General features: G+C 57.0%; 1 protein-coding gene across 3 annotated transcripts in view; it reads left to right on the top strand.

Moving 5' to 3' along the window:
- The window catches only part of Glis1 (GLIS family zinc finger 1), a 185366-nt gene extending 178602 nt beyond the window's left edge, over positions 1-6764 (top strand). For 2 of the 3 annotated variants that reach the window (XM_060366086.1, XM_060366087.1), the window contains exons 7-10: positions 622-787; positions 5175-5350; positions 5662-5829; positions 6276-6764. In XM_060366086.1, the coding sequence (XP_060222069.1) occupies positions 622-787; positions 5175-5350; positions 5662-5829; positions 6276-6430 (665 nt within the window). In that variant the 3' untranslated portion in view covers positions 6431-6764. The remainder of the gene's footprint in view (positions 1-621; positions 788-5174; positions 5351-5661; positions 5830-6275) is intronic. The other variant, XM_021661241.2, reaches the window with a different exon arrangement.
- Positions 6765-11390: the final 4626 nt, after the last annotated feature.

Here is an 11390-nt window from a genome sequence, read left to right on the forward strand (position 1 = left end):
GGTCACCAAAGTGTCATCTGGGCGTCTGGACCAGCATGTGACTCTGACGAGGTATTCCTGTTGGTCTGTTAGCCCACCCGTGTGGATGAGGAACAGGTGTGATAAAAGGTGTCTTCAGTCCTCGGGCACAACCCTCACATAGGGTACAGCCTGGACAATTACCCATAGTAAGCCTTCCCAGGAGCCCCCGGGCCAGATATGCAGTCACTCCTCTGCAGCTGGCCACAGTGGATACCCAGGCTCTGTGTGCCTGTGCCTGAGGGGGCATAGTTTACTCTGCAGAGAGAGCCCTGCTGTCCTGCAGAAGCACTGCCTCTTGGGAGGATCTGCCAAGCCCTGGGCTTTCTCTCCATAGCAAGGTCCCCATCTGCCTCTGGGGGTACAGAGTCAACGCCCTGCTTTTCCAAAGCAGCCCCGTGCCTCTGACCGTCTCCCTCCACCCCCTCAGCCATCACGGTGGCCTCAGCTCTGTTCACCACGATCTAAATCAGAGTGGGTGCCATTCCCTTCTGCTGACATCCTTCTTGTCCTTCTCTCCGAAAGCAGATAACCCCAGCTCCTAAGTTGTTCATACCCTAACGAGTGACCAAATCCCAGTGACGTCTGTCTGCTTCCTTGCAGGTGTGTACGCTGGCTCCATCACCCCACAAAATGGACTCGCTTCAGGCATCCTGTCCCCCTCCCATGACATCCCTTCCAGGCACCACCCTCTGGAGGTCACCACTGGTTCCCACCACCACCTGTCTCCTCTACCCACAGCTGAGAGCACCAGGGATGGGTACGTATGGTAAGCCAGTCCTTGGGGGCCACGCCTGAGCGCTCGGGTGGGCGGTGCACAGGGCAGGTGAGCGGCACCCAGTCGGTTGTCACTGGTGACGGCAGCCTACGTCTGTGCATCACGGACTGCGTCCTCCCTGTGCCCTGCGCCACCTTCTGTGTAAGCTGCTGTTGGTGCCTCCCGCCCCTGCCACCACAGGCGGGTGCTATTGGTAACCAGGCTTCCAGTCAACCACACCCTCCCTTCAGAGGCTCCAGGAAAATTTGGCTACAACCAGGCCCTCAGGAGTACCGCACCAGCATCTTGGCTCTTCGGGCCTTCAATGTCAGACTTCCCATAGAGGCACCAGCCTAGGGCCTGTTGAAACCCCCAGAGCCTTCCACAGAGTCAATGCATTCAGTGTGCTACTTGCCCTGTTGCCTGGAGCTGGTGAACATGCCACCATCCTTCTGTGTGATCAGAGGGAGTCCCAGCCTACACACACATACACACACACACACACACACACACACACACACACACACACCCATTTTGCTGATCACCAATAGTGACTTGCTCAAATTTGTTGCTTAAGGTCTGGCCTTAGCAACTGATCCTCCTTCCTTACCCTCCCTCCCAAGGCAGCATAGCCTTGACCACTGCACCCCTAGGTTCTGTGGCCTGCTGCTCCTATCTGGGTCCTTGCCATTCATTCATCTGTTCCTTCGTAACTCCTGTGAGTAGGTCCCTGGCCCAGTGTCGGGCCACTCAGGGCTTTCTGAGGAGACGCTGGACAGGCTACACCGTTTGACCGTATAGAGGAGGAGCAGAAAGGGCTGCAGAAGCCCAGAAAGGACGTCAGCAGGCCAGATGAGCTGCCTCCAGGAGGGAGTGCTAAGCCAGGCTCCTGGGGCAGATGTAAGAAAGAGCAGCAGGGAGCTGGAGCGATGGCTCATGGGGTAAGGGCACTGACCGCTCTTTCTGAGGACCTGGATTCAAATTCCAGCACCCACATGGCGGCTCACCATTGTCCCTATCTCCAAGATCTGATACTCTCACATCGGTATACATGCAGGCAAAACACCAAAACACCAATGCATATAAAATAAAGGCAAATAAGTTTTAAAAAATAGAAATAAAGATTAAAAGAAAAGAAAGAGCAGCAGGGACAAAGGCAGGAGTGGTGAGAGCTGGGATGTGCTGGGAGGGGAACCATTGTGTGGAATCCTGAGCTGGAGAGAAGCCCCGGAAGCCAGACATAAGGCCAGTGACAGAGGTACCAGAAGGTTAGGCCAGGCCAAGAGCATGAGTTAGGTAGTAAGGGGCAGTGAAGGGCATGGGATATGAGACGGCAGCCTGAGACAAGGCTGGACGGGTGGGGAGAGAACCCAGTCAGCAACCATGGCACAGGCTTGACACTGGCTGGATGTGCGAGCCCAACGCCTTGGGCCCTCCCTGAGCCTGTCTCTTCCTCCTCCAGGAAGGTTGTGAGGACCGTCTACCCATGCCCAGTGTAGCTTATGGTCACCTGGTCCAGGTCCCCTCCACTGTAGCCCCTGCGCATCCCGCCCCAGCTCAGACCACCTACTTAACCAGGGCCAGCCTCGACATGAAACATTAAACCACAGGGGCCCTTGCATGCCCTGGGCTTGTGGCTTGGCCTCATTCATCACCCGCCTGCCGCCGGCCTAAGTGCCCATCAGGAGGGAGTGCCTGCAGCGAGAGGCAGAGTGATGACAAGACAGGACCCCAACCCACACGCCCAGCCCTGGCCTGCAGAGTGGCTAGAGTTGTCCCCCGCTGCCAGGCGCCCGGGTTCCGGATGCCTGCTGGAGAGAAGGGCCTCCCGGCTGACACAGCCTGGGGCTGGCCTGAATGGGTTCCTTTTTCAGCCCCAGAGGAGAGAGATGGGCGGGAAGGCCTTGGGTTTTCCCCTGCTTGCCAAAGTCAACAGGGACTGGCCACTTGAGGCTCCCCAGCGGTTTTCTGGGACGTTTAAATAGCTTGACAGAATTATCTGATTCACTCAAAAATATGCTAAGAGGACCTGACTTCATGACCGAATGTATTTACCCTGGCTCAGAGGAGACACCAAATTTGGTGGGTTTCTTTTCCAGCCCCGCGCAAGGAAGGCACAGAGCCCTGGGGCTGCCAGCCAGGTCCATGGTAGCTCTTATAGGCTTCAACCTAAGCTCAGGTGTGTGCAGCGGGAGGCACTCACCTCGCTCCAGAGAGGGCCCCACGTGAGCTCCATGCCATTGGGGTGGCACAGATTTGCCTGTGTGGTGGCTGTGAGCAGTTGCCTTCTGTTTCATTTCACTGGCCGTGAAGGTGGCAAAGGAGAATTTATGGTGGGTCCAGACAGAGAAAATGAACCTTGAGGATACACGCACTTTTCCAGATTCTAGGAACTTCTGCATTGCCCTTCATCTGTCTGTGGGGATTGGGGATTGGTGGTGTAGAAACTTACTTTGTGGCTGGGCATGTTGGCAAACACCTGAAATCTAAACCACTCAGGGCACTGAGGCAGGAGGATGGAGAGCTTAAGGGCAGCCTGAGCTAAACAGAGAGACCCTGTCTCAGAAAGACCCTGTTTGTGGCTACTGGCCATCAACTGCCACATGCCAGGCTCCTTCGTGGGCTCTGGTGATGGAGTAGACCACGCTGCCCTCCCTGCCAGGCACAGCTGAGTTACAGATCCTGAGAGGGGAAGGGGGCAAGGCGGGCAGCCCACAGTTCTGAAGGAAAGAGAGCTCCTCATCTGCTGCCAGGAGAAAGAACAGCGTGGTCACCCGCTCATGGCCCGACCTTCACAGTTGGCAGTGCCCAGAGGGAGACCCTGTCCCCCGTGGACTCACAACACTGACAAATCTCCAGGTTATGTTCGGAGAGTCCCAAGCGTTCGGAAGATGGCAGGTCCCGGCAAGGCTGTGGGAGCAGGCTACAAGGGCCGAAGGAAGCAGAGGGGACCTCCAGTGCGTCCCTGGATCTCCTGTCCCTGCCACAGAGTCTAACTTCCTTCAGAGTGGGCACTGCCCCCCCATCCACCCTCTAGTAGGGGAATGAGGGGAATGTGCCTTGCTTGACAGAGTGGCCAAGAGCCACGGTCCTGAGTTCACTGTCTGCTTTAGTATAGGTCTCAACCTTCCCCATGCTGCTGCGACTCTTTAATACGGTTCAAGCTGTGGCTGACACCCCCACAACCATAAAATTACTTCCTCCCTACCGAGTAACTATAATTTTGCCCCTGGCATGTAAATATTCACAGGCGACCCTTTGGGGTTTCGACCCACAGGCTGAGAACCGTTGATATAGACGGTCCCGGGAAATCCACAAGTCACACCGAAGCTTTGGAAACCTGGTTGCTGCTCTCCCTCTCTTCGGCAGTGCGTGCGTGCACTGTCGGGCTGCAAGCCTGCGTGCCTGTGGGCTCCGAGTCCCTGTAGGAAGAACTCAAGCTTTAGGACGAGCACCTGAGGTGGGAGCCTGGCCTGTAGGGTCTGCAGCAAAGTCAGGTGGGACTCAGCATGGCTGCGCTCAGGGTACCTGCGAATCTCTCAGGCCCTGCAGTCTTAGCTCACAAGGGCTTCCAGAGAGCACGGCTTGAGCCTGCGTCCCTCCGGTTCTGTGGGAGTGTGGGCCTGCGTCCCTCCAGTTCTGTGGGAGTGTGGGCGGTAGGCCTGCCGTCACAGAAGCTATGTGAGTAGAAGACAGGTGGCCAGGAAGGACATTAGGAGGGACTCCCTCCATACACCACACAGTAAAACAGAATGCCGGCTCGCACGTCAGGTGCATGCGCTGGTTCTCCTCCTCCCCCATCCCCCACCGTGGTATTTACTAATGAGGACATATGCGCGTTGTGCTGGCTCATGTGTGTACGTGGTTTCTATTTAACGCTCATCAAAACCTGTGAGGTCAACGCTGTGTGGCCCTGTGGACGGAAAGCCTGGCGCAGCCTCCCTGAACCCCGGTTTCCTGATCTCCAAAAAGGGGACCTGGTGAATCAGACTTCAGACGGTCTGTTCAGTCCCTCATCCAGAGCGCCAGAGTGGCACACGGTTGGAGGGCTGGTCACCAGCGGGGGTGGATGGTGTTTAACCCATGGTGGTGACGGCTGCAGCGGGTCAGGAGGTAAACAGCACCCTGAAGGAAAACTGAGGCTCCCAACACTCCAAGGTGTATGTCTGGCGGGACCTGCCAGGAGCTTGAATCTGTAGATTCCCAAGGCCGCAGCCATCTTTGTTCCTTGTTTCCTGGAGACCTGAATCCGGAGGTCTCAACTAACCCATAACTCCGCTGGAATGTGACCAGGCCGGAAGGCCCACGGACGTGTTCGTGACATTGTGAATGAGCAGGTGCTGAGGTCCTGGGTCATGCCTCTGCCCAAGATGAAACGGTGGCGCTCTGTTCTCTGCAGCCTGGGGCCTGGCCTCCTCTCACCCATGGTCAGCCCGCTGAAGGGGCTCGGTCCCCCACCTCTGCCGACGTCCTCCCAGAGTCAGTCTCCAGGGGGACAGTCATTCTCTGCACTCCCCAGCAAGCCGACCTACCCACCCTTCCAAAGCCCACCGCCACCTCTGCCCAGCCCCCAAGGTAAGGTACTGGAAACCCCTTGTAGCCAAGAGGACTGCCGTGGGGTCTGGGGGAGGCAGGTGGGTACTCTGAACAACAGGTTGGCCTTCTGGCCTTGATGACAGGTAGGAGAGGCCTGCTGGTTGGAGGGAGGCGGGGCGGGTCTGGTGGATTTGGGAGGTGGAGGAGCTGACCACCTTACTATCCTCCACCTTTCCCTGTACCCCCTTCTCATCCACACCTTCCACACCTGAACCGAGCAACAAGGGGGCTGATCCCCCTGTGACATGGGCGCTTCCCTCCATCACTGCCTTCTCTGCCTCCTCTTGCAGGCTACCAAGGCAGTTTCCACTCCGTCCAGAATTGCTTTCCCTATGGCGACTGCTACCGGACCACTGAGCCAGCAGCCTCCAGGGACGGACTAGTGGGTGACACCCATGGCTTCAACCCCTTGCGACCCAACGCCTACTCCAGCCTCAGCGCACCGTTGCCTGCCCCGGGTAAGCTGCCCAAAGCCTCCCTTCCCTGAGCACTTGCCAAGGCTAGCCCAGGTGGGACTTCATACACTCTCATGTCTGTGTATCAGCCCTATGTGGTGAGGAAGGCCTCCCATATAGAGACAGAAGGAAAAGCTTGGAGAGGCCCAGCCTCCCTGAGCCAGGGTACACCCTCACCAGAATAACTGCCTTCCTCCCACCCTCCCTCCTCCCCACCATACTACAGTTAAACACTGGCAAGGGCCTGTGCCACGCCAGTATGCCTGTTTGCCAGCTGCCCTGGGCTCTTTAGCACACAAGACCCTGTGACTGCTCTCCAGTCAGGTCACCAGCGCCCCCATCTGAAGGCCCCATGAAAGGAACGTAAAAGGAGAGACCACAGACGGAAGATGGGTCGAATAGCCCAGCCCCTACCATCTGTGACCCTCTGCTCTCTGCCCTGCCCCCAGGCTACGAGGCCCTGGCAGAAACCCCGTGTCCTGCACTGCAACCACAGCCGTCTGAAGACCTGGTATCCAGCGGTCCCGAGGACTGTGGCTTCTTCCCCAACGGGGCCTTTGACCACTGCCTGAGTCACATCCCCTCCATCTACACAGACACCTGAAGAAGGCCCGCTGCACCTGCTGCACCTGCCGCACCTGCCTGCCCGGCTCCGGACACTACTTCACCTGCTTGCCATGGGCCCTGGTGCTTCCCACAAGGGGCAGCGAGGCCACACCGCAGGGGCAGCTCCCCTGTGCGGAGGGCTGTCTGGTCTCAGAGCTGCCTGCCAGGAACTGTGGCCCTGTGACAGTGTCTTGGCTGTTCCCCCCTCTCTCCCCCTACGGTTCTCAAATCACAGACCTCGTGTATATACAATGTACAGGACCTCTTTTCCACCTCCTATGAGTTTTATATTTTTGGTTTTGCAAGAAAAACATTAAAAACTGGAAACTAGACGTGAAGGCCTGGTTCTGCTCTGGGATTCAGCCTAAAGGCTGAGACCCAGAAGATCTGAGGGGAGTACAGTGTGGAGCCCAGGGCAACCCAGGAGGCCTTGGGCCACAGCGATGGGGATGCAAACGCTCTTTTCCCATCCTGTGCAATGATCTCCACAGACCCCGGGCAGTGCAACCAAGTGGATATAGCCCCAGGGCAGGGGAGTAGACAGAGTCTGACGGGTGCTCAATGACAGACAGACAGACAAACAGACCATGGAGCCAGCCTACTCACCCTCTGCTCTGAGCCCTCACTCAGCCCGTAGAGAAGCCAGCTTTGGCTCTGCTTTCTGGGCTGTGTGCAAGTCAGGGATGCTGCGGGACCAAGGGAGCCTTTAGGGAAGTAGGCCCAACAGCCTCAGGGAGCAAGAAGTGAAACGTTCCCTACAGAGCAGCTGGCATGCAGAGAGCACTGTGCCCATGGGGCTTTATGGGTACTGTAGCCAACGAGGCTCCAGCATGGTTCACTGGTCAGGCCCGGCCCCACAGTCTTGCGGTATGAGGCAGTCTGCACTCCAGGCTCGGCAGCAGCGCTCAGTTGTCTTTCGAGCATGGCCTAGGCTGCCGTCTACCTTGGCTGCAGCCACCTCTTTCATCACGGTCATCTTTGCCTAAGAGAGCCACTTGTCCCATTGCATAGACTGAGAAACTGAGAGATGGGGAAGCCACCGCCCGTGTCATGCAGCCAGCCCGTGCTCCCACTCTGTGCCTTTGGCCTTTTGGACTCGGGGCTCCCTCCTGCCTCCTGTATCTGCCTCAGCCCTGGCCTCCTGGTGTGTCAGCCCGGTCCAGGCCCCATTGAGGAAAGGCCGGCCTAAGTCACACAGCACCGAGGGCCCCTGCCTCCCACCCAGGGTGCCCTACCCTTTCCACCCCTCCCCTGCTTTTTATGGAACTAATTAGGCTTTGGCAAATTTCCTTTAGCAGGGATGCTCAGGAGTCAATACTGCATGTCATTGTAGGCTCTTAATCCACTCCAGATAAGCAGAATTAAGCTGTACAATGAGGACATATTTCTATTAATAATGAAAAGGGCTGAGCCTCGAGCACACAGGGAACACACAGGGTGCTGGCAGTTGGATTCCATTTAGTTTCAGAGTGGAGAGAGGGAGAAGAGGAGACAAAGGCCGTTGGAAACAGGCAAGCTTCGGAGGTACCGGCTGGGCTCGGCGGGGCGCCTGAGCCTGGGCCGATTGTTGGGATTCCTCTTCATCCCCGCTCATGCCAGCCTCCTCAGGGGCTCAGCAGCAGCTCCTCCTCTACCGCAAGTACAGTGCAGGAGGGTTCCATATCAAGGGGACATCTTTGATCCTATCCCCAGCCAAGCCTGGCCTCCTGGCCACTCCTCAGCTCTGTCCCTTAGATCGGAGAGCCTGGGAGCCTCCCCGTCGCCACTCCCGAGGACATCACATCCTGAAATGACGGACTGTCATTGTCACACAGGGTAGGCTGGAGGCTAGGTGCAGTAGGCTGGTTGTTTCTCATTGGGCTTAGAGAGTCGTGGGAGGAAGAGGGAACGTGGACGGGCGACAGCTTAGAAGTCCTGTGGGGTCTTCAGAGCAATAGAGGTTTGTCTGTTCCCTGCCAGGACAATGCCCAGCCTGACCCTGTAGGTGCTCAGCTGAAGCTGTCCCCCACCCGCTAAAACCACCCGCACTCTGTAGGAGCCCTGTATCCTCCTCTTTCCCTTTCCCTCTTCCCTACTGTGTCTCTTCCCTCCAGGACCCCTCTGACCTCTGCCGTTATGCTCTGTGCCTTGTCCCCTACTCCTCCCCTTCCGACTGCAAGTTCACCCCTTCCCATTCATCCTCATCCTCTCTCTCTCCTTTCTTCCTCGGTTTTTACTTTGACATGCCACAACCAGCATTTGAAGTCCTCTTTATGTGACCAGGTCATGCTCGGAAGGACACCTTCGGGGTAGGGTTTCATCCATTGGCCCTCAGCTGGACCAGGGCCTCTGGAGCGTTGTGCATTCTGACCTTGTCTTCTAGCCCTGCGGCCAGATCCCGCAGACTGGCACCTGCCCTCCGAGGCTTCAAATTAGGGGCCCATGAGTGACCTCAGGATCCAAGCCATCAGGCAGAGTGCCCCCCTCTCCCCTCACCCGCCACCCATGCACCACAGGAAATCCAGACAGAGGACAGTTCCTGAGACCCCTTTCTCCAACTCCCCTGCCCCGGACAGGACAGGACAGTCTTCTGGTGAGTGGGAAGTGAAGCAAGGGCTTCTTACACTTCAGGTGCTCCCCCTGCTGGACAGGGTGGGGCAGGGCAGGCTTTGACCCTGCTGGAAGACAAGCCTCAAGAGGGCAGCTCTGGCTTGCCCTCCTCCCTCCCAGGCACAGACTCCTCGGTACCTAGTGCACAGTCCAACAAACCCATCGGTGAAGCTGGAGGGAAGGAACAATGACTGGCCCCTACAGAATCTCACGCATAGTAGGACCATAAGGAATACCAGCCAGGCAGTGGTGGTGCACAGCTTTAATCCCAGTGCTTGGGAGGCAGAGGCAGGTGGATCTCTGTGAGTTTGAAGCCAGCCTGGCCTACAGAACTAGCTCCAGGACAGCCAAGGCTAACATAAAGGAACCTTGTCTTGGTGGGCATGGGTTGGCGGGGGGCTGGGGCGTGGTGGCTAGTGAAGAGGGATGTGGGTTGTTTAAAGGTGCGGGGTGGCCCGTGCCAACCCAGTGCCAACTCCCCACAGCACATGCAACTCTGGTCCACTTGTATGCAAAGTAGTGTGACCCGCTTTGCAGAGAACAGGACTGAGACATGGAGGGCTCTCACTTGCCTGTGGCCATTTGGGCAGAGTTGGCATTCGATGCCAGCCCACAGCAGCCCTGCCTTGCCTTGCTGTCAGGCTACATGACGGCTCGGGATTTGAGCCCCCGGCCCCGCCTGAGGACTTCTGGCACGAGCCTCCCTCTGGTCCCGTCCAGAGGGGACCATTAGGCTTTTACAAGTCTCGATTTATATACTCGCCTGGGCCATGGGCCCTGCCAGGCATTTATAGGTTTCTAAGTGGTCCTGTCTCTGGGGGAAACAGGAACTGGGAAGGAGCCGCCAGCCCTCGTCAGCCAAAGCCTTCCATTCACTCCCAGGGGCCCTGCGCCTCGGGCGACTGGATCCTGTTTAAGAACACGCGTGGAGCTAGCGCCTGGGCGGCGCAGGCTGGCTTAGAGGACCAGCAAGACAACAAACAGCTCCAGGTCTCCAGGTCCGAGACGCCTAGCTAGACTCGTGTAATGCAGGCTGAGGTCTGGTGGGAAGGGGCCTGGGGCTATGTGCACACTTACTCTTTGATTGCTCTGTCATTGGTTCCATTGGATGCAAAGAGCCGGGCCTACAGTTGGCCTTTAATAAATGCTTTCTCGAATTAATTTGCCACATCGACAGTCAAGGCCGGGGAAGGTTCCAGGCTCGCCTGGAGAAGCATGGAAGTTTGTTGGTAGGTCTGGCCCTGAGATTCCCAGAGCAGTGTCCACGCTGACCGGTCAGCCCAGCCCAGCCTGGGACCTCAGCTCACAAATTCCAGCTGTGCTCTCTGGGCTTTGGTTAGGCCGTGCTGGGGCGGACCGTGAGAAACCAGGTGTAACGGCCTTGGGTGGAGCCGGGGAGAGGCAAACGTTGTCTAATGATCCTCGAACCGCCGACTTCCTTACATCCCGCTTGGCCCACGAAGCGAGAGGATGGCTGCCCTGGCCATCCTCCTGTCCATCTGATAAACCTGGCAGAGGGCTTCAGTGCTCGGCACCAGACGTGGCCCCCACACGACCTCCCTTCCCTGAAGCTTGCAAACCTCTGTCTCCTCTCCTAATTTCTTTCTGTGTACTTGGTGTGCTCTTGAAATCGTCTCCACCGTGGAGCCCTTTTAACGACCGCTGGATACAGGCCCAGACATGGGTATTTCAGTGTCTACCCACGGAGGTCAGTAAGTTGGGGAGGGGTGTGGGAATGCTTGCCAGACACGGACAGCCAGGGGGGGTGGCTGCCAGCTCCCAGGCCCAGGACGTTCCCAGGCAAAGCCACCACGCCCAGTTCAGCGGTCTCCCCTCGTCACGCTGCCTCAATGCCATCTACGGTAGCCAGGAGCCCACCTCGGCCTCCCCAACTTTCAGACCTTGCTGCTAACAACAGGACTCTCTGGAGCCCCTCTTCAAGCTGAGCGCTCGACAATCCCTTCAAAAACCAGGTTGGGGAGAGGGGAGGGGCCACCTAGGCTCAGAACCCCAGGCCAGATCTCCTGGTTCCTGAGCCTCCCCCCCCAATTGCCTCGACTCCTCCTCCAGAAACAAGCTCTCTTGCTTAGCAAACCAGAAATGAAAGAACTGCCTTAGCTCACAGGACTGCATGGCTAACATGCTACAATGCTACTTATTGGTGAGAACGGTCATGCTTTCCTCTGCCTAGGTCATGAACAAGACAAGCACGCCTGCTCTTTGCATTTTATTTGGCAACTGTCCAGAAATTTCTAGCCAGAGAAACTAGGTAAAAAAGAAAAGAAAAAAAAGACACCCCATTTTTTTTTGTTTTTTTTTTTTTGTTTGTTTGTTTTTTAAAAAAGAGAAAACTATCATAGATCCTTGTA

This window comes from Meriones unguiculatus, chromosome 12, assembly GCF_030254825.1.
Source record: "Meriones unguiculatus strain TT.TT164.6M chromosome 12, Bangor_MerUng_6.1, whole genome shotgun sequence".
Classification (NCBI taxonomy): Eukaryota; Metazoa; Chordata; class Mammalia; order Rodentia; family Muridae; genus Meriones; species Meriones unguiculatus.